The following is a 20518-nucleotide window of genomic DNA, read 5'->3' on the forward strand; positions in this document are numbered from 1 at the left end:
CATTAATGCCTCTTGCGGCAGCACTCGCTCCCCTTCTGTGCTCCGTGACCCCCGGCAGCGAGGTCAGAGCACAGCTGTGGCCCGGGAATCGGTGGCACTGCACTGCAGGGGAGAGGTGGCCTGGAGACAGGGTCCTCTCACCCCCAGTGATGGACTACGGGGTCAGCTCTGGCTTTCTGTGCCTCGCTGCCCTTCAGGTTGGGCCCTGGACCCTCCTACCCTGTCACAAGTGCCCGTCAGGAGACACAAGAGCTAAAATATGTTGGACCTGAGGGTTTTTTAAAAAAAAAAAAATCGGTTCTCTTTAGCTGAATAATCACAAAAAGCAGCTGATCTTTCATCGAAGTTGTGGTGTACCTCCACCAGCCAGCTGCAAGTGTTTCTGTAGTACTTATTAGACCGACCTAGAACCTTTGTGTGCTTTTGGTCTGTGCTCCCCTTCAGTGTAGGAAGGTGTCTGTGTAAACGTGTTTGAGTTTAGTTTGTTTTTACTGTGCTATAGATTGATCTAAACCCTTCTCTCAGAGAGCTGAGTAGCTTTTTGGGGATGCATCAGGCAACCAACCCATGGCAGGGTTTGACAAAAGTCTCAAAATCTATCTTTACAAATACTTTGTCAGATTTTGAAATCTAGTTTGTACAAACACTTGTGCCAGTGTAACTTGATTACGCAAATGCCTGGGGAAAGCAAATACGAGGTTTGAGCGTGGCCAAACCTACCCCATCTTTGAAGGGGAAAAAAAAAAAATTGAGTGAATATTCATGGGAGAATTGTGCAATGTTTGACGTAGCACTAGGGCTGGTGCGTGCCTCGTTTCCCAACAGCCCTGGCACCGGGAGTTGTAGGAACGCTGCTTTAGGGTGGCCCTGGGGCGTGCCTTTTGCTGAAATTTTGGCAATTTTGGGCACAGACGAGCTGTGAGTTCACACCAAAAAAATAATTTAAAAAAATGAAAAAGAAAAAAAAAAGAAAAAAAAAAAAGAAAGAGCTTCTGTCCGGGCTGGCCAGCGTCCCGCGGTCGTTTCCAGCCTAAGGCGCGGTTCGGTGCCCGGCCCGGCCCGGCCGCCCCCGCCGGTGCGGGCGGGGCCGTCCCCGGAGCGCCGCGCCGGGGCCGCGGGACTCGGCGGCGCCCGGCTCCCCATTGGCCGAACCGGGCGCTCGGCCCCGCCCTCCGCGGCTCTCCTCGTGTTCTCATTGGGCGGTGCCACGGGTCCAGCTGTAGTCCCGCCTCCCGCTGCTCGCCGTCCAGTCAGAAAATGGTTGCCGGGCAGGTTGAATGGGCCGCCGGCCAATGGGAGGGCGGCCAGCTGGCGGGCGCGGCGCACGCAGCCGCCCTCCCCACCCCCCCAGCGCCGCGGGCGGAGGGAAGGGCGGAGCGGAGGCTGCCGGGGCCCGGCGGGGGTGGCGCTGCCTCCGCCTCCTCCCGCGCCGAGTCCCAGCCCCGCCGAAGGGAGGGAGCCCGGCCGGCTGCGAACGAACGGGGGGTTCCTCCGCTCCCAGGTGGGGCGCCAGGCACGGCCGGGGCGGGAGGGCGCGGGGCTGCGGGCAGAGGGCAGGGGGAGGGCAGCGGGGGGACGAGCGGGCGGCCGAGGCGGGAACCCCGACGGGGCGGGGGGGGGGCCCTGGCGGGGAGGGGGGTCAGGACGAGGGGGGACAGCGCGGAGGGAGAAGGGGACAGCGGGCACAGGTGGAGGGGTGTCGGGGAGCCGGGCTGGGCGAGGAGGGCACGGCGGGACCGCGGTGCGGGCACTGCGGCCCCGGGGGAGCCGCGCCGGGCGCGGGGGGAGCGCCCCGAGCGCGGCCGGCGGTGGAAGTTGTTCGCGCAGTTATAATTAGCCCGGCCGGGGTCTGTGCGGGCCGGCAGGAGGAAGGGGGAGGAGTGTAACTTTTCGCAGCTCGGGAAGCCCAAGGTTGTCTCTGGTTACCGCTGCCCACGGCCGCGGGAGGGGCGGGGAGGGGGGGAGGACGGGCGGCCGCAGGAAGCACCGACGCTCCTTCCACAAAGGCCAAATGGTGGCAGGAGCCCGCGGGAGGGCGGCAGGAAAGGGCTTTCCCCTGGATCCCCAGCGTGTCCATCCCGGCACCCCCCGATCGCTGCCCCTCGGTAGTTGCGACTTGTGTGTCTGCTGCAGTTACGTTTTTTAATAGCAGGTTTTTGTTTGGCTCAGTAAAACGTGTGTCAGTCCGGGCTGCGAGCAGGTGGATAGGACTGGGGGGGGGAGGAATAAGCTCGATCTCCTTTATGCGTTTTGTAGATTAATCTCGCTAATAGATGCAGTTAATAATTTCTGCGCTAGTTAGGCCTGGAATTTTTCAAACTATGTTGGAACAGCTCGTTTCCAAAAACATAGGTAGTTTTCTGCTTTATTTTTGATGTGGCTAAAATTCTGTAGTTCAGGCATCTAACTGCAGTGTGGAAAATACCATTAACATTGAAATGAACGGTATAATCTCAAAATTCTAAAGTGACCCCTAAACAGGTACTGGGAAGGGAAGACAGGGAAAAAATTCATCTACTAGAGATATAATTCATAGTGATTTACAGCTACTGTGCGTCTTCTATAGTTGTTCTTTTTTTGCCTAACAGATTGGAAAAACTAAACCTAATAACCTTACCTCTGTACTTCTTCCTGACACTCATCCCAGTCTGAAATCATACAGGGAAGAAGTCATAACCTCAACAGTTACTGTTGCAGGAGTCCTTTAAGTATATAATAAAGGAATTAAATTTGATAACTTCTTGACTTCAACTCCTTCTAGCAAAAGATTGGATTTCTAAAATCCAACAAACAGTACTGCTTAGGGCTTTTTTTTTTTTTTTTAACTAAGGTGCTAAAGTCTAAAACTTTTCAACATTTTAATTTGCTTATTAGCTTTTTTAGGATTCTTTAATGCTAAACGACTTCACATTCTAAAACATGTTCTTTTATATTCAGTGTATAGAAAATGCAGTGACTGCGCACCTCTCCATGTGACCTAACAAGTGCACTTTAATGAACCTCAATAGTGACCTTCTGATGTCCTGCTGTTTCAGAGCAAATAGGTTATGAATCTTCATTTGTCTCTTTGTTTGGGGCTTTTTTAATTTACAAATAGCATGGATTTCTTTATAATGGGAAAGAAGTCAGCTTCGAGGAGGAGGAGGAGGGCGATGTTAATGTGTTTGTTGCTGTGGGTTAGATTTGGCTTTCTTAGGTCACAGGCATTTTACTGCTGTTTTACTGCATCTTTACAGTTCCGAGGTTCTGTAAGCAGAGGAGCCCTTTGGTAGCATCAGGCTATGAGTTGCTATGTAAGATGAACTGTAGGCGTTTACTTGCCCATCTGTCTCAATGTAAGACTGCCTTTCACTATGTATTATTTTCAGATTTGTGAAATAATGTATGAACTCTTGATTTTTTGATCGGGAAGGACTGTGTTGACCTGGATAGTACTGATCCTTGCTCTTGTGGTACGTTTGTGAAGTGGTTTGCTGTAGATGGGGTCAGGTGTCTGTGTGTGTGCTGTGCACAAACAGGCATGGTAGGTCCAATCCTGGCTGTAGGCTGTTAGCCTATGTAAGGGCTTTAATTCTTGAAATTAGTAACTGTTTAACTCTTTAGATGGAGGTGAGACCCCAAGAGCATGGATCATGCGATTCCCTCCACATCTCCTAGCCTAGTCCATAGTTTGCTGTCACTTCAGCCCTTTCACATTTCCCAGAATTTCCAATGCCTTGAGCTAATCTATGATTTAATCCATGTGGGCTCTAGCCAAACTGCAGATGTTGCTTTATCAGGGTTTTGATGGAAATGATGCCACACTGAATATTAGATGCAATCATAGGATACCTTGCCAGTTATCTTCTCATACTGGTTTTGTTTATGCTGAAAATGAGGAAAGTTAGGGAATTTAATAAAAATCTAACTGCTTTTGCAGCCTGTAAGTGTTAGGGGATAATTCTGAAATGTAGTTCTTCACAGTGCATGGTATTATCTCCTGATTGTCTGAGTCTGGAGATGATTGCAAATGTAAATTGACATTCAGTAACCTGAAGAAGTATCAGTGCAAGATTTTATCCTAAAGCCTAACACTTAGAGGATCAGCATTCTGTAGTACTCATTTATGAAAGATAATTTCCACATTTCATGTGTTCATAGGTGAAACTGTTAGGTTCCTCTTATTTCAGTGTATTCATGAACTTCAGTTTTTCTTGCTCACGTTTTTATCTGTTTTAATAGGATTTAGCACAAATTGTTTAAAAATTTGTGTTTAATTGTGTGCTCAATGCTTCTTGTTTAAAAAAAATAAAACCACCACACGGTAATGAAACACTCTGGTTTTGTTTTCTTTTTCCTCTTAAGTCACATCATCCTACCTCGGTGGATGGCTTGGCCTCTTGGGTAGTTCAAGACTCTTGGATGACCACGCTTTATGCAAAATCCAGAATCTTCCTGCCTGGACTCCTTTCCGTTTTCTGAGGGTAACTACTTGTATGTTTTTATGAAATTGTATCTTATGTGCATAGAGAACGTTCTGATAATTGGCTGCAGATGTTGTTTGTGGGTTAAAGTGGTAAACTGAAAAATATCTTTTAAAAACAGAGTATAGAATATGAAGTGCTTAGACTTAGTGAATCATATAAGCTCTCTGGTTTGAGTGTTCTGAATTTGCATTACTGCTTTTTTCTTTTTCCATTATAATGAGGACTTATTATAATTCAGCAAAGCATATTGCCATAAGATCACATTTTTCTTGGAAATTTGTTAACTAAGGCCTCAGTCTGCCAGTGAGATCCACTGTTCAGCTGCTAAAATTGTGTTAGGATCATGTCTTATGAGAGGGCAGCACTGATGTAAAGGATACTGATGTAAAGGATACTGATGTAAAGTTGTGTGTTATGAGAGAAAGTTCAAAGTGATGTCTGAAAATTATGTAACTAAATACCCCATACAGACAGCTAGAGTAAAGGCATGGTCCTCTATCAGGAAAAGAGCCTTTTTTTCTTGGTTGCTTTTACTGTTAATTGTCCACTTTTTCTGGTACAGTATGGGCATGCCAATTTTTATAGTTAATAAGGTTTGACTTCCTTTATTAGTGGATCTTTTAGATCACTGTAACCCTAAAATATATGTCAGTATTACATAGGTGAATGCATCCAGTATCTCTGTATTTGAAGTAAAGAAATACTGTAAACAAAAGAGATTGAGAACTGTTCAGTTGACTAGAACAGTTGAAGAGGTACGTCATCACACTTGCAGTTCTAATGATCCTTTGCCTCTCCAGTGGGATGCTTTGGTGGAATGGTGGTGATTCAGTTCTCGTTGCTTCCTCTGTGATTCCTTTATGTTCTCACTTAATTACAGTTTAGTTTTGCTGTGGGAGATTCTAGGTTTGGTAAGTCTTGATCACGTATTAGCTTTTGCCAACGACTATTGCTCCTTAGTTTAAATGATTTCAGGCTCTTCTTCCTCTAAAAAAAAATCCACCCAGAATCCCTGGGAAAAAAAGTCTGCTAAACACACAGATGTACACCTGCGACCTTTCTTTGTAGATGTGAAACGAGATGCACAAGTGACAGGGAAGAGTAACAGTGATTTAGTTTTTCTTTTGAGGATGGAAGTTTCTCTACCCAACACTGGTACTCCCTCAGCAGCTCTCTCTCAGCCTCCAGTGTTAGATATCAGCTGCTGAGAATATGGTTCATCTGTTGCAAACAGCCTGGATCCACTCTTTTTAAGTGTGGAAGGTACACATCCCAACAGAGGAGTTCCTTCTCCAGAGGAAACTTCTATGCTCTGAAACTTAGTTGCCACAGTTTCTAAAGCAAAGCTCTTACCAGTGCTTTATGTAACAAAATGGGAGTAAGGAACTTGGGAAGATGTCCTTAAGTGCAGGAATTTTCCAGATCCCATTAGACATAACAAACAGATTGTGTGGTTTCAAACAGATTGAGGATTTCAAACTAACTTTGAAATCAAGGTAAAACTTACTCCAAAGTGCTTCGTAAACCTCATTTCAGCTCCTAAAATATTTGTGTATGATACAGGTTTATTCTCTACTTCCACAAATAGTGAGTGACACTGGGAACGTTATGAATTACAGATTAATTCTGTGCTAAACTTGATCTTCTTCTCATTCCTTTCCTATACTTAATGAATGTTATTCAGCCTACTGTTATTTTCAAAATGTGGGGAAAATCCTTAGGTGTGGGGGTTTTTCTGTTTTGTTTTCGGGGTTGGCATCTGTTTGTTTGGTTTTGGGTTTGTATATTGGTTTTGTTGGGATTTCTTAAGTCTGAACAGTAGCATATCTTGGTTCTGTGTTTCAGTTGCTTTACTGGTAACAGACATGGGTGTATTATAGGTCAGGATTTGTTGATCAAGAAGTTGACATTAATTCTCCTCTCTTTGAGCAGTTATTTTCTGGTAATTTCTAACTCCTGTGAAGAAGTTGTTGCATAGGAGTTTTGGTATGGGAGTAAGCTGGTAGGACTGCACTCCTCCCTGTATACACACTTTTAGTCACTTGTGCCTTCTCCAGCAGTTACTCATCCTGGCTAAACTGGGGCAGGGCTGAGGGGGGTGGGGAGGCAGTGGACTTGAATACATTTTTATATATTTGAAAGTTGTCTCCAGGTCCAAATTACTTTTTAGTTTGGGTGTTTTCTAAGGTGTTTAAATCCTCCTTCCCTCACTTCCTCTGAATTTTTGCTAGCAGCCAAGATGTGATGTTGTGGGGACCTCCAGCACTTGCTGAGGACACCAGATCAGATGCACTGTTCTGTGTGGTCTGACAGCTTACTGTGTTACATAAGTCATGTTCAAGTGATCAGTGCTAAGTCCGGATGGGAGGAAGGGATTTGTGCTCTGTCTGTTCACTGTACCTTCAGCCTTCCCATTTTCTTGTGCAGCTGGATATTCGTGGATAAATATGGTATACGAGTCAATAGCCAGTCCGCCACTTAATTAAAATTATTCATGAAGTTGTGTTGCCTAAGCTAAGATGTGTGTCAGGTAGGGGAAGGGTTATCATTAAAAACAGTATGCAGCATACATCAAATAATTCTGGGAAGTAACCGTAACTGTTGGGATGTTTGTCTTCCTTTGCACTTCCTGCAGATAGATGTGTGCTTGTGAGATGTGTCCGTGGAAGAGAGGGGAGAGCAGGACGTCAGGTTATCAGCCAGCCTGGGTCAGCCACTAACACAAGTCTACAATCCAGAGACGCTTCTGCCTGTGTTTACTGTTACATGGCTTCTACAGTTATGAGACAAAGGAGACTTTGAAAGGGAATTGACCAAATTACAACAGCAAGGAGTCTCTAATTTTGATTTTAATACATAAGTTGCATTACTAGAACTGGACAGGCAACTTTCACTCACAATGTGCTTACATCTCTGCAGAGCTGGTATTTCTGTCCCACAAGAAAAAATAATATTTCACTTTGAGACAGTCTTGGGCAGAAAAATGAAACAGTGTGGCTGCATGGAAAGGGTCAAGCAAGTCTGAATTTAGTAATGTTCTAAAAAGAAAAGCCAAAAGGGACCACTATCAATTAAATTATTTTTATCTGTATGGTGAAGGCCAGGTACTTTATTGAAGATCTTGCTATTTGAACATATTATTTAAAGGCACAGTAATAACTCCTGTGTAGTTGACTACAGTGCTTGTTTTGTGCATGAAAAGTTCATGTTCACACAATACTAACCATGGCAGTCATGTTTGATGTACTCATTATTTTTGAAGCTTTTCTCTGCTGAAAATTTAAGCTGTGTGAGGTTCTGGGTTCTAAACATTGTTTAACTTGCTTTTCAGTTCTTCCTCATCTTCCAAAAAAGTTTTTAAGTAGTAATTTGTTCAGATAGAAGTAATTGAAGGTTTTCACGTTTCATTATTCCTTGAGACTGTTTCCAGCTGTACTTCCCAACCATGTGCCAGTGGCAGCTGTGCTGTGCTATCAGACCCTGTGACAGATGGAGCTGAAATGGTGGCACGAGCCCTGTATTGTCCACGGCACGTCGCAATGTGAATTTTTCTTGGTAGCCTGGAATGTTTCTTCTGAGAAGCTGCACCCTGGCCAGGCCTGTTTGTTTGGTATTCTGTGTGGATTTGCCAACCAGGGACGTGCCTCTTCCCTCCCAAGTTTTTTCAAACCCTGGTGGTGCGGTGTAGGATTACAGTGGATGCTTCTTCCCATCTTAGCAGGGAGGAGTTTCTATGAAATGTCCTCCATGGAGGACTGGAAGAAACTGAGGAATATGCTGTCAGGGGCAGAATTTCTACCTACAGACTCCATTGTAGTTCAGTGATGTGAATAGAGAGTTTGGTACTCCTAAATATTGAGTTCACTCTGCTTCCTTTTCTCTGTGTCTGCAAGATAATTTTAATTAAAAAAGCATTCTGCCATAAATGGCCTGTGGCTCAGTTTGCATTACTATAATCAGAGAAGATGAGAAAATTCCAGAAAAAAAGTTATTGAGATGTGTTGTTCCTCATTGTTCTGGGGTTTTTTCACGACAAAAGATTCTGAAATAGATCATCTGAACTCAAAAGAAAATTTGGTTGCGGAACTTTTTCAGGCTTCAAGAAAAGGGTGACTTGCAGCTTGCTGCTTTTATAATTGAACAGCAATGTACAGACCTCACATTTGAAGTTGGCATAAACTTTTAATTTTTGTTCAGTGTATTTACTTACAAATTACAGAGTTATCAGATTGGCACGTTTCAGAATCCTGTTACTTGATCCATTTTTTCTTTTGAGATCAGAGTAGGTTCCAGGAATTGGGCTGGAGTAAAGAAGAGTGCAGTTTCTAGAGACTCTTTGTACTTTGGTGTGCCCAGATTGTGCTCCTGTGAACTTGCTGTGCTGTTGTGTCAGCTGATGGAAGGGCTGACACTGTGCAGCAGCCGCTCGTGCTCTGGGCATGGCAGCGTAGGGTTGTGTGTGTTTGCTCTCCTTACTGCCCAAAATTGAAGTGGGGTGAGCATCACATAACTAAATAGTGTGATCAGCATCTTCTGTTGCAAAGTAATGCTGTCAAAGAGAGCATTTGAGAGCGTGAATTTTGGGTTTGGGATGGGATGTCTACATGGTGCTAGAAAAGGACAAGCTGCTTAAGAAATACGGAGTAGTTTGTTAAGGATCTGACCCTGTCAGAAATCCTTGTGTTAGAAAGTAAAGCAAAAGGCCTGATAAAATGTAGATTAGCTGGTAACAAAGGGGCTTTGTGTCTTTTGTAGGTCAGCAGCTGAGTGTGTTTGACAAGAACTGAAATTTAATGTCTCCTGTAGCAACGATGGCACTAGTCATTTTTAAATCCACTGTACCAATGGTACTCTGGTTTTTATTAGCCTTTTCCAAATTTTTGTGCAGCCTCTGAAGTCATTTAGCTCCTGGAGGGAGAGTTAGGGATCCTTGCAATTTGGAAAAAATCATGTTAAACAGACAGAAATTTTATACTTAAGGTAGTGTCATGTTTGTGTATTTTAAAAAAACATCTTTGACATCTAGAGAGTGGGGAGTATGTTAAGTACTTTTTTTGAAGTTGGAGCAAATTATGTTTCTTGCACTTCATTTTTCTAGTCGAGTGCTGTCAAGCTCAAGCATTGTTACATATTTCTAGAATGCTCTGGGACAAATTTTATGAAGGAAATTTGAGCAATGAAAAGAGAGGTGTCTGCCTATATGAGCATGAAGTATTTCGTCTAACTAGGCTACTGTTTGAATTGAAAAGTCAAACATGTCATTTTAAGTTGTTTTCGTGAAATTATACATCATTGCATATGCTAGTTTGCTTACTCTTTAAGCTTGGTGGCAGAATTTAAATACTAGCACGTTTTTGAGATGTAAGAAATTAACATTATTTATATAATTCAAATAGATAAGAATAATATGTCCAGTGTGTCTAACAAATCATAAATATATATTTTTAAAAATATTAAAAGCAGTAAATTATCAAATCCAAGCATTCTGAATGTATGAAATGTCAGAATTACTGTTTCCTATATGGTTGTAATTTCATTCCCTTATGAGTGTGAATTTTGGTTTGCTTTAATTAATGGAGAGGAAAAAAAAAATAAAAAACCCTAGTATGCAGTGTATGTGAACAATGGTACTTAGTGAATAAATAGCCATCTTATAGTAATGTTATGAGGTAGTGCTTTAGGTAGTGCACAACATTTAAATGCTACTTAAAATGAAGAGTTAACAATTTTATTGTGAGTTTTCTATGATTTGCAGGCACTGATTCTTTCATGATGAAGGTTGGCATATTTAGCAACAGTTTACTTGTCCTGCATAATTGTGATTTTCCATAGATTGTGTCAAAAATTATCAGTTACTGACAGTGTTGTCAGTAGTTTGAGGATGCCTGACACACACACTGCTTCCCCAGAATACTTTGTTGTTATATTTCGTGCCTGAACTTTATATCCAGATTTCTTCTGATTTTGTTTGTCATGGAGTGCTTAGTACTGACTGGTTCTGTCTGCTCTAAATGGGGTGCTGGAATGAGGGAGCGATACGTGATCAGTGTGGGAAGATGACCTGGGTGAACAGGCACACCACATCCAGACACCTTCTGGTTTTTAAAGATATTCAGCTGGTGCTGTGGCAGTTTAGCAGAAAACTTCAGAAAAAAAACCAGACTTCCAAATTTTAAAAGCACAGCACTGGTAAAATTATGAGTAATTAAAGGTGAGGTTTTGTTGTTGTTGGTTTTGTTTCAAGAGTGTCGGTGTTAGTGAACTTAAAATAGGCCAAACTACTCCCTGTTAAATAGAAATGCATTCTCAGGAAAAGCTGAATTTCATCCAGGTACGTCCCTTAAAAAAAAAAAAAGAAGTGTACAATTTAGAAGTCTCAAACCTAAACTCCTGTGGCAGCTGTCTGGTTTCTCTTGTGTCTTACTGAGGAGGAGGCACTGCTTGCTTGCTTTTCTGTTCCTCCAGAGGAGCTGAGTTCTCCAGCAGCCTTGTCGAGGCAGATGGATGCAGCCACGGAGCCCTGCAGTGCTTCCTGCAAATCTGGAGAAATCCTGAAAGTAAAGGAGGCTTTATCCTGCTGCCTTCTCCTTGTCCCCAAAAGTCTAGCAACAGGCTAGCAGCTGGCAGCTGCGGCCATCAGCTGAGCTGTTGCTGGCAGTAGCCAGTGCTCACATGAAAAGGAAGTTGGGAGGCCCTCGGCAGCATGCGGGGTCTGGATCATTGTGTATGAAGGATCTGCCCTTAATCTGCCACTGGGTGTCTAATTTATGATTGCTTAATTTTTTTTAATTGTTTGGCAGCATTGTGTGTAACCAAGGTTTTACCAGTGTTTCCTGTGCACAGTATACGTCTTTTTCTGTGTTCTGTACAAGTCATTGCACAGTGCTTGTTGTCCCTAATGAAACACTTTAGATTTGGGATGGTAATTGCAAAGTACACGAGCAGATATTTGTTTGGATTGCCTCTGTTTTAGGGGGGGGTGAGTGTACAGTTTTTTGTACCACAATGTTCTAGACCCACCGTATTTCAATCAAGAGCACACAAAACAGACTGAAAGCAACTAAATTCTATTTCTTTTATTTGGTTTGCCAAAATTGCTTAGTTTTAAAATGCCATTTGATAGCCTCCTCCCTAATGTCCTTAGTGTGAAGTCAGTAGCAGCTTGTGAACCAGCAGCCGTGAGCACTGATTGTCGCTCTGTGAGCTCAGTGGCCCATCCAGAGTCCTCACAACATTTTGCCAAACTACTCAGCTATGGAATGGATATAAGGATCCCATGGGAGGCCCTGCTATTGGTCTTGCTGGGTGGTTCAACTACAGTCAAACAACTTTAAGTCACCAAAGAAAAAGAAGAAAAATTAGTTCTATGGAGAGTTCTCAGAGACGCTGAGCAAGATATCGCAAATACCTTCATGATATAAAAATGGGTGTTGAAAACCAGCTTTGAAATATTAACTACTATACCTAGGAACAAATGTTAACATGAAAATGGTGAAATATTCCATATAGTTGTTATGATGCATAGTGTAAGCATCTATTTTATTTCACATAGACATTCAGATATTTCTCATTTATGAATTTTTGTACACTATATAATTTAAATGGATAGGAGACCAAAAAGCTCACCTATTAAAGATTTTAAATAATTACATTCATATTCTCATAGTGGAGTTAAAAGTAAACCTTAAACACAAAACTTAGAGGTATATAGCTTTTTAAAAAAAGAATTACTCTACTTCCATATTTTCTGTTTAAAAAGAAAAAGTTGCTGTGAAACAATATAGCTGGAAAGTGCATCTTTTCAATGGAAGTAGTATTGAGTAGGATTTCGTTCTGTCTCTTGATGTATAACATCAGAGTCTTAAGTTAACCAATACAGGGGTTTCAGAATTGTCTGTAGAGGTGATAATCTTGCCCAAGGTTAATTCACAGTTTCTCTCTTCCAGGTTCATGTTGGGGAGAGGTCTGAAGCGCAAGCTGAGTGACTATGAGGAGAACATGGCTGGTCTCTCGAGTGCCTTTGATTCCAGTCGAAGTCTGCCATATCCACTTAAGAGGCAGTTGGTGCTCAACATGTGCCTCACCAAGTTACAGACGTACAAAATGCTGGTGGAACCGAACTTGCACCGCTCTGTCCTCATCGCCAACACCGTGCGGCAAATTCAAGAGGAAATGAGACAAGAGAGTAACCAGCAGCCAGTTAACATCTGCCCTGGCATTACTCCTAGTTCTCACAGCTACCCAGGGATGGAGTCATCTGGGATTTCTCTTCAGTTGCCTTCAGGTATTAGTCAGCAAGAGTCCAACTGTTGCGACTTGCGGTCTGTAGAAGACCCGATTGAAAACAGCCTGCTGATAGTTTCAGATGATGACATGTCGTCTGCCATTTCATCCATTCTGAAGGATTTAGACTTTGTAGAAGATATAAGCCCTCCTACTTGTCTGGTTCCTTCTGGAGATGACCAACCAAAGTTTCCAGAGAATACTGGTCTGAAACTAGAAGATGATAGGCAGGATTTGAAGGGAGCTGAATGTGTATTTGGTTCCTTTGAGATTTCAAATTCAACTAGTTACTTGAAGGATTTGGCAATAGATGACATTTTCGAAGATATTGACACTTCAATGTATGATTCAGACTTCTGTTGCCCTCCACTAATGCCGCCCAGATCACCATCTCTTGCTACAGAAGAACCATTGAAAACCTTTCCATCTTGTAATTCTTCTTCAGCAAGCAACATTCAGATATGTAGAACAGATCTCAGTGAGCTGGACCACATCATGGAAATTCTGGTTGGATCCTGATACTTGTTTTACCCAAAGATACTTTTTAACTGCCACTTTCATTTGGTTTCAGGATAAAAGCCACTGGAAAAGTTGTAAAGAATTCTTTAAGACAAAAACTACATAACAATTTGTCTGTAGTAGGATTTTCTAAATAATTCCAAAACTTAAAAACCAAAAAAGTGGCAGATTTTTTAAAAAAAAAAAAACAACAAATATTTATTTATCAGAACTGTGCAATCATCATTTTCCTTCCAGGGTGTATGTGGAACAATAGGCACATACCCTCATCACCCCTCATGCCTCTTTCAATAAACTTTTTTATGTGCAATTTTTAATTTGACAGAAGAATTTACATGCAAAGCAAATTTCATATGAGATGATCTTTTACAAAGCCTCCACTTTATTTTTAATATCAGAGTCTATGCCAAGTTGGCATCTGTCAAGTTGCAGAGTTAGATCGTGTGGATTGCAGACACATTACTAGAGATGGGTATATTTTAAAAATGAGACACGCTTTGCTTTCTTTTGGTCAGAAAAGCAGATCAAGATACTTACCAACAAAGTCTCTTGCATTTTCTAAAGCATTCAGAACTATTTATTTTTGTAAATTTTATAGTCTTTCTACATTTTACTACGTTATTTCATCATAGTTCAAATATAATGGACTTCTAGTTGGATGTGTTTAGCACTACCTCTGAGCTGAAATGCTTTAACTCTTTCCAGTGCTTCATCTAAGACTGCAGATCTTTTTGTTTCTTTTTTTTTTTTTTCTGGGGGAAAGTACTTCTAACTCATTAAGCTGATCCTTTGACAGTGACCTAGCTGATTTGTGAAATCAAGGGTATTCAATGTTTAAAAACTTTTAAGTATTTACAAATGTAATTTATATGTAGATTGTGCAATTTAACATTTTTCTGTCAGTATTATGTGCTTAGATTTTGAATAATCTTGGCGTTCTTTAAATTAAAACTTACTATGTACAGGTAGCTTTTTATTCTGTTTTGGAAAACACTGTCCTCCAACCCTGCTTTCACTACAATGTTTTAAGATGATTTTTATGTGCAATATTATTTAAAAAGATACACATTTGTATACCTGGCATTGCGGGAAGGAACGCTTCAAACTTAAAAACCTCTAGCACCTTTGGAGGATACTCAGAGAGTCAACCATTTCTGTGTCCTTTAAGAAACAAAGCTGAGAACACTTGTTGCGACACGAGTGCTCACTGCTCTGAGTGCTCCTGGAACACCCGTGGGTGAGTCAGTGCCGGTGACTCAGTCCTGCCGTGCAGCTGCGTCCGGGAGAGCTCCGGGTCTGACCACAGGGATGCGGCGCCGGGGCCACCTGGGCCTTGGAACCATCGTGCTGCTGCCCCAGACCGTGCTGGGGAAGGAGGGGCACGTGTGGCAGGTGTGTGAATAAGGATATATAAACACACTCATTAGCTGAAGACGAGATTTGCAGTGAGAACTGTTTTTCCATAAGACACTTTGGATACTGTGTCTCAGCCTGAACTGAGGTCTATGTCCATCCCTGCTACCGTCTTCTGAATTACACACTTGCACATTACTTTTTGGTTTGGGTTTTTGTTTTTTTTTTTCCTCTTTGGTTTTTTTTAATGATAAAACTTTTACTTTGTTCTTGAAAGCTGCAGCACCTGTCTTGAAAATTTGCAGTTGTAAAAGCTTTGCTTTGGTTTGTTTGTATTTTTGGGGTTTTTGTTGTTCTGCTGAGACTTTTCACGAACTGAGCATCGGCAGAGGAAAAAAATGTTGCCTCTATGTTGCATCTCACAGAAGTTGAAATCCTGGCCCTGCTGAAGGGGCCAGGGTGTCACCTGGTATTTCTAGTCTTAACTGATGCTGTGGCACACCTACCTTTTGCAAAGATCTCCATTTTTTACTGTGACTCTCTTGGTTAACAGTTAGCTGCCGATATAATTTGGTATCCCAAGCCAGTGGAGAACCATTTCAGGTCACATCCTTTGCAGCCATCTGGGTTGTTTAGCAACCGAAGGGTATAAATGTATTTATATGCATATATTGTATTGATTCTAATATAAAACTTCTGATCTAAAGTATTTTGAATTGCTGGATAAAGGGATTTGTTTGAAGAGTGTATAAATAGTTCTTGAAGAGGTACAGCTTCAGAATGTACACAGATTGTGCATTGTGTATAGACTACTCTGGCTTTTCCTCAGCCTCTTACTTTTGTATTAAAAATATGACTGAATAAATCCTTGAAATATTAAGGGCCTTCTGCACTGTGATGAAACAGAGTTGTGGTTAAAAAAGTCTTTAAATTCAGTGATGAGGGATAAAATAAAAAGACTGCATCTAATTTCTTTTTGCATTTAAAAATATGGAGTGTTACTATGCAGTAAAGATATTTTGGTATGAAAATCGTATCATGTAGCAAATAGTGAACACTTAATAAATCCACTTACCTTGCAGCACCTACTGAAACAGAACAGAAGAAAACTCACTTTTCAACATTTACGTACTAAAGATTTTTGTATACTGCAGAGAAAGATTAAATTGTTGGTAGATGTTTTCTCAACAATTCAAAATGCAATTTTTGTTCAAGTCCTTGCTACAAAGCTCTGTTTCTAATTGGTTGCTTGTGTCACAGTGCCAAGACCATGAGCTGGTGTGTAATGCAGTTCGGTTATGTATGGAATTATGTGCAAAGGGAAGTTTAATTTTTAAATATGCACAAACTAATTTTAAAATCCTTCCATGTAAAATGAAGTTAGAAGCTAGTTGTGGTGGACCTATTTATTGTATGTTTGGAAATAAAAGCCACAGTTTTGCAGTTTAACCGTTTATATTTTGAAGACTTTGGTACTTTTGTTTTAAAAACAAAACAAATGTTTCACCTTGCTACCCTTTCTTTGGTTTCCTACTCAAACAATGTAACATTTTCCCTAGGGTTTTCTGTCTTTTTTGCCTCTCCCTGCCCTTTCTCCCCAGAAATTCTAAACCTCTATGGAAATCACAGGCACCATAACAGGGTTCCACTTGAGGTTTCTACATAACCTGAAGGATAAGGATTCCCTTAGGGAAGCATCACAGCTCAAGCTGAGTGCCTCCAAAGATGGAGCCTGAACACTGAAATTCCTGGGCAGTTATACCTATATGATAATAATGATTCAAACCAATGATAATATTGGGGTCTGGGGTCTTCATGCTTTTTACTGATTTGGTGGTTTTTGGTGTTTCAGTGCTAAGTGGCCCTTGTCTTGCACAGCATCACACCCTCCCAGCCTGGTTTGCCCAAGTCTGTAGTTTGGAATTTGTCATGTTCTAATAAAATTGTTACAGCAGGCTTTGTGTACTTTAGCTATTAATATTTAAGTCCTGCTTTGTCTGCTCTGGCTGTTATTAGCTCGGAGTTTTGACTAACTCCTTCACCATCATGTCCTCTTTGTGCATCCCCACCAAACAAGGGATGACCCAGAGAGTGTTTTTATGATCAATGGAGCGGGAGGGGGGATTCTGTTGGGAGCAGATGACATGTTTTTTAGCACTTAGCTGTCCCCTGGGCTTTGTCTCCACTGCCCTGTGTAGTCTTCCCAGCCCCTGCAGTTCTTAGTGTCCCCTCAGGGGTTGCCAAGCTTGAAAGCAAGTGTCAGATACCAGTGTCCTTGATGCACATACTGTTGACACTTAAGCCTTGTGTGCTTGTCAGGCTGGGACAAAAACCCTGCCACTCTGGGCTAGTGAAGGGCTGTGTGTACAAATTAAACCAGCAGCTCCAGGTTTAAAGGTTTCCATCCCCTTCCTGTTGTGGGACTCTACAATGAGATCCTGACTCTTCTGCAGTGAATGTCAAGGTTTAAACTGAGGCAGAATCCCAGTTTTCCCTCATTTTTAAGGGTTTAAATTGAGAGGAACCTATTAATGTGCCACTGTAAGAGTTACATGAAGGAGGACCATCCATTATAAAGGGTAAAAATGTTCATATATGCATTGAGGCATAACAGAGCACTCTCCAGCAACCTGGTCAAGTGGAAAGTGTCCCTGCCCATGGCTCAGCAGCCCCATCCAACCTGGTTATGAACGATCTCATCATTTGATTAATGGGACTGCACTGGCTGCTGCTTACAGACCAGGAATTCTTCCTGCCTTTTGTCCTGGAGCCTGCTGACCAGAGGTTGAAAAACAGGTCCAGAAGGAACTTCACAGAAACCTGGTTTTGTGACCACCATGCCATTGTGACTGAGGAAGGCACTGCAGATGCTGCAGCACAGAGCTGAGCTTGTGCCAGTGGCAGTAGAAAACGCTGCCTTATGAGGGGGTGCTGCAGCTCAACCTTTTAGGAAAATGTTTCTGAAGTATTGCTTTTGGGTCAAGCTGAGATTCTTTAAAGGTTAGTGTAAGGTTTCATACACTTACATAGATTTTAGCCATGCTGAAAGATCTGAGCTTAAAACTGCAGAGCAGCTCAGCTCAGTGCAAAGCTGCTTCAAACACGACTGCCTGGGGACATGTTGGTGCTACCCGGAGTGCTCTGTCCAGCTCTGTGTTCTGTGTGCAGGGACACTTAAAAAGACTAATTTCCCAGCTCAAGCAAGAGTAAAACACACAAAATAGCCTATCTGTTAGTTCTGCGAGGAAGATGAGTTGTAATTTTGAGTTATTAAAAACCAATATTAGAAGTGAAGAATTAAGTTATCTGAAGTCACAGAAGTGTGTCTGTAGAAGTGTGTGTTATTAAAGCAGATGTTCAGGGAAGCTGGAAGATTTCTGGCATTTCAGGGTTTGCCCAGCATTCACAGCTAGCCTGAATTGAAAACGAAAAGAATGCTGCAACTTCATTCCATACATTTTTCCTCTCATTAGGACCCCGCTTACCCCAGCAGAGCACTAAGCTACAGCTACACTGGCTGTGCTCTGGCACCCAGACTATGCCATGGGATGGCAATTTCGAAGGTTCTCACCCATTTTTCAGTAGAAGAAGCAGAAACTTCTGGATGTGACTGCAGTGAGCCTGCTGCATCTGCTGGCTGCATTGCTGCTTCTCTTTAAATCTTCCAGAGTGGATCTGGAAAGTTAAACTCATATCCACAAAGAAGTTTGCAGTTTAAAAATTAATTTGAATGCAGCTCATTTTTAGCCAAATTCCCTCTACTGTCTTAACTGGAGTAGGAATACTCCAGGAAGTCCCATTTTTTAAACTATGAAAACTGATCTTTTTAGATGAGTCTGCATTTTGAAAAAAACTGTTAAGCTTTTACAAGATTTGTTTGTTTTTCACTCCATCTTCTCTATATGCAACCAGTGGTGTACTTAATGGTATACTTAGAAACCATCCTGGGGTCTGAATGTCTCTCCTCCTTTTTTATCTCTTTTTGCATTGAAAAATTTTCAGTCTTTCACAATTAAGTGGTTTTTTAGTTTTTTTTTGCAAAGCTGTTTACAGCATTCCTTCCACAAAGGAAGCATTTCAGTAATTACATCACTGATTGGAACTTTGTAAAACTTTGTTCTATGGGTATATTTCCCTCTAATCTCAGCAGAGGAAAAAAGCATTCCTGTCTAGCCCTGCTGTCCAAAACTCTTGCCTTGCTCTTGTTTTCACCTTTTCAAAATCCTAAGCAAATGTCAGAAATCTGTGGTATTTGCTTTCCGCAAACACAGAGTACAGTAACATGTCTAGTTCATCAAAACTCAGGATTTCACAGCTGAGAGCTCACAACTAAGATGAGAAATGATGAAATTCATAGCTTAAAACGTACTAAGACACGAAGTTTTATTTCCTCCCTGCACCATTTTCACAGCACAGGCCCCTGGTGCCTCTGGGTGCAGCCGTACATTCCAGGAGAGGGCCCACGGCTGTTGCTGGCACTTTCTGCCGGGTGCTGGGGATGGCAGGAACAAGGAAATGACTAAAGGAAATCAACAGCCACTATTTGTGCAAAACACGCCAGAGGGGTTTCCGGCACCCCTTGTTTCCCAGGATAACCACAGAAGGCAAGGCTGCTGTTTACTACGCAGTGTGCCTGATAGTGGTTGGCTACACTTTGGTTTGTGAAAGTGATCTCCTGTCACTTGAGAGAGTCCAGTTTTCTCTTTGTGAGTACCACCAAATATACAGATAATGTCCAAATTCTGATGAGGGCTGGGGGGCTGCCAGGACTCCACAGCCTTGAAGCAGAATTGAATTACTTTGTAATTTCAATTTTGCTGCTCTTTTCCCTAGAGGAGGTGAACTCATTAATCTCAGGCTAGAAACAGGAGTTAAGAGGTCTCTCAGTTCTCTTATGCAGCAGGTAGGGCTCAGGTGGCTCAAAGCATCTGCCCAAAAGAGAAAGACCTTGAAAGGTGGAGCCTCTCACCTTTGGAACCCCAGCAGTTTTTTTATCCCAGTGAATCATAGGGGCTGAACCTTTTTTAATTTCCATTCCGTACCTGGTACAGGGCTGTAAAACCTGGTACTATGAGGGAGAGATGACATATTCATCCTTTTCCCAGAGTAACAGTGCAAAACATTCTTCACTACTTTTATCCAATGTTAGCAAAAGCAAAGGCAAACTTGAAACCCCAGAGGGAAAGAGAGTCTGGGCTCCAGTGCATCAGTGAGTGCTACACACACTGCAGGTTGCCCCTTCAAGCCCCTCTGCAGAGCCCCGCTTGTCTGAAAGCACAAAAATTGGGATTTTAGTCTTATAATTGATTTTAATAATGTTTATTACCAACCCCAACTATTCATTCACCCTTTTTTGGCAATCTACTATTTTTTTGAGCTTATGACTACAACCTATTTAATACATATTTAGCTGCTCTGAAAGAATACAATTGAAATTGAAAATTAATTCAAATCTACTGTTAACTGAAGAAGTTAACCCTGCTCTTCTATCCACATGGAGTTTCCAGGCTGGCATTGCAGAACTCCCTCCAAGGCCAGGGAAGCTGCAGAGCCACTTTCAAACAGCACTTTTCCAAATGCTCTGCTCCACATACTGAGTAACCGGTGCACAGTTCATCCCAAGCTAATAGCACTAAGGTATCATAAGCATTACTAAAGTTATTACAGCAATTATAATGTCACTGATGAACAGTTTACTAGGTTAAGGGTTGAAGTCTGTCAGTGCTTTATAATATTTTTAATTCTAAGAAGAGAACAGGCACATTATTAAATAATTAACTAACTTAGTTTTGGAACACCCAAGTTTGTTTCCTGCTTTTTACACGTAAAACATCACTTGCAGTGCTAACCAACTCTTTAAAACAAAAAGCCATATAAAATTTTCATATGGCCAAAGC

General features: G+C 42.0%; 1 protein-coding gene across 8 annotated transcripts; it reads left to right on the forward strand.

The window, feature by feature from the left end:
• Positions 1–1356: 1356 nt before the first annotated feature.
• On the forward strand, positions 1357–16132 carry LOC113944629 (SERTA domain-containing protein 2-like). Of its 8 annotated transcripts, none has more exons than XM_027638012.1 (4): positions 1357–1501; positions 3237–3335; positions 4345–4473; positions 12413–16132. In XM_027638012.1, the coding sequence occupies exons 3-4, from the start codon at positions 4415–4417 to the stop codon at positions 13266–13268; spliced, it is 915 nt and encodes a 304-aa protein (XP_027493813.1). In that variant the 5' UTR covers positions 1357–1501; positions 3237–3335; positions 4345–4414; the 3' UTR covers positions 13269–16132. The 8 variants fall into 8 exon arrangements, with proteins under 8 accessions (XP_027493813.1, XP_027493809.1, XP_027493811.1 ...); XM_027638008.1 differs by lacking the exon at positions 3237–3335 and adding an exon at positions 3369–3452; XM_027638011.1 differs by lacking the exon at positions 1357–1501 and adding an exon at positions 1965–3044.
• Positions 16133–20518: the final 4386 nt, after the last annotated feature.

Source organism: Corapipo altera, unplaced genomic scaffold, assembly GCF_003945725.1.
Source record: "Corapipo altera isolate COAL_440 unplaced genomic scaffold, ASM394572v1 23, whole genome shotgun sequence".
In the NCBI taxonomy this organism is placed as follows: Eukaryota; Metazoa; Chordata; class Aves; order Passeriformes; family Pipridae; genus Corapipo; species Corapipo altera.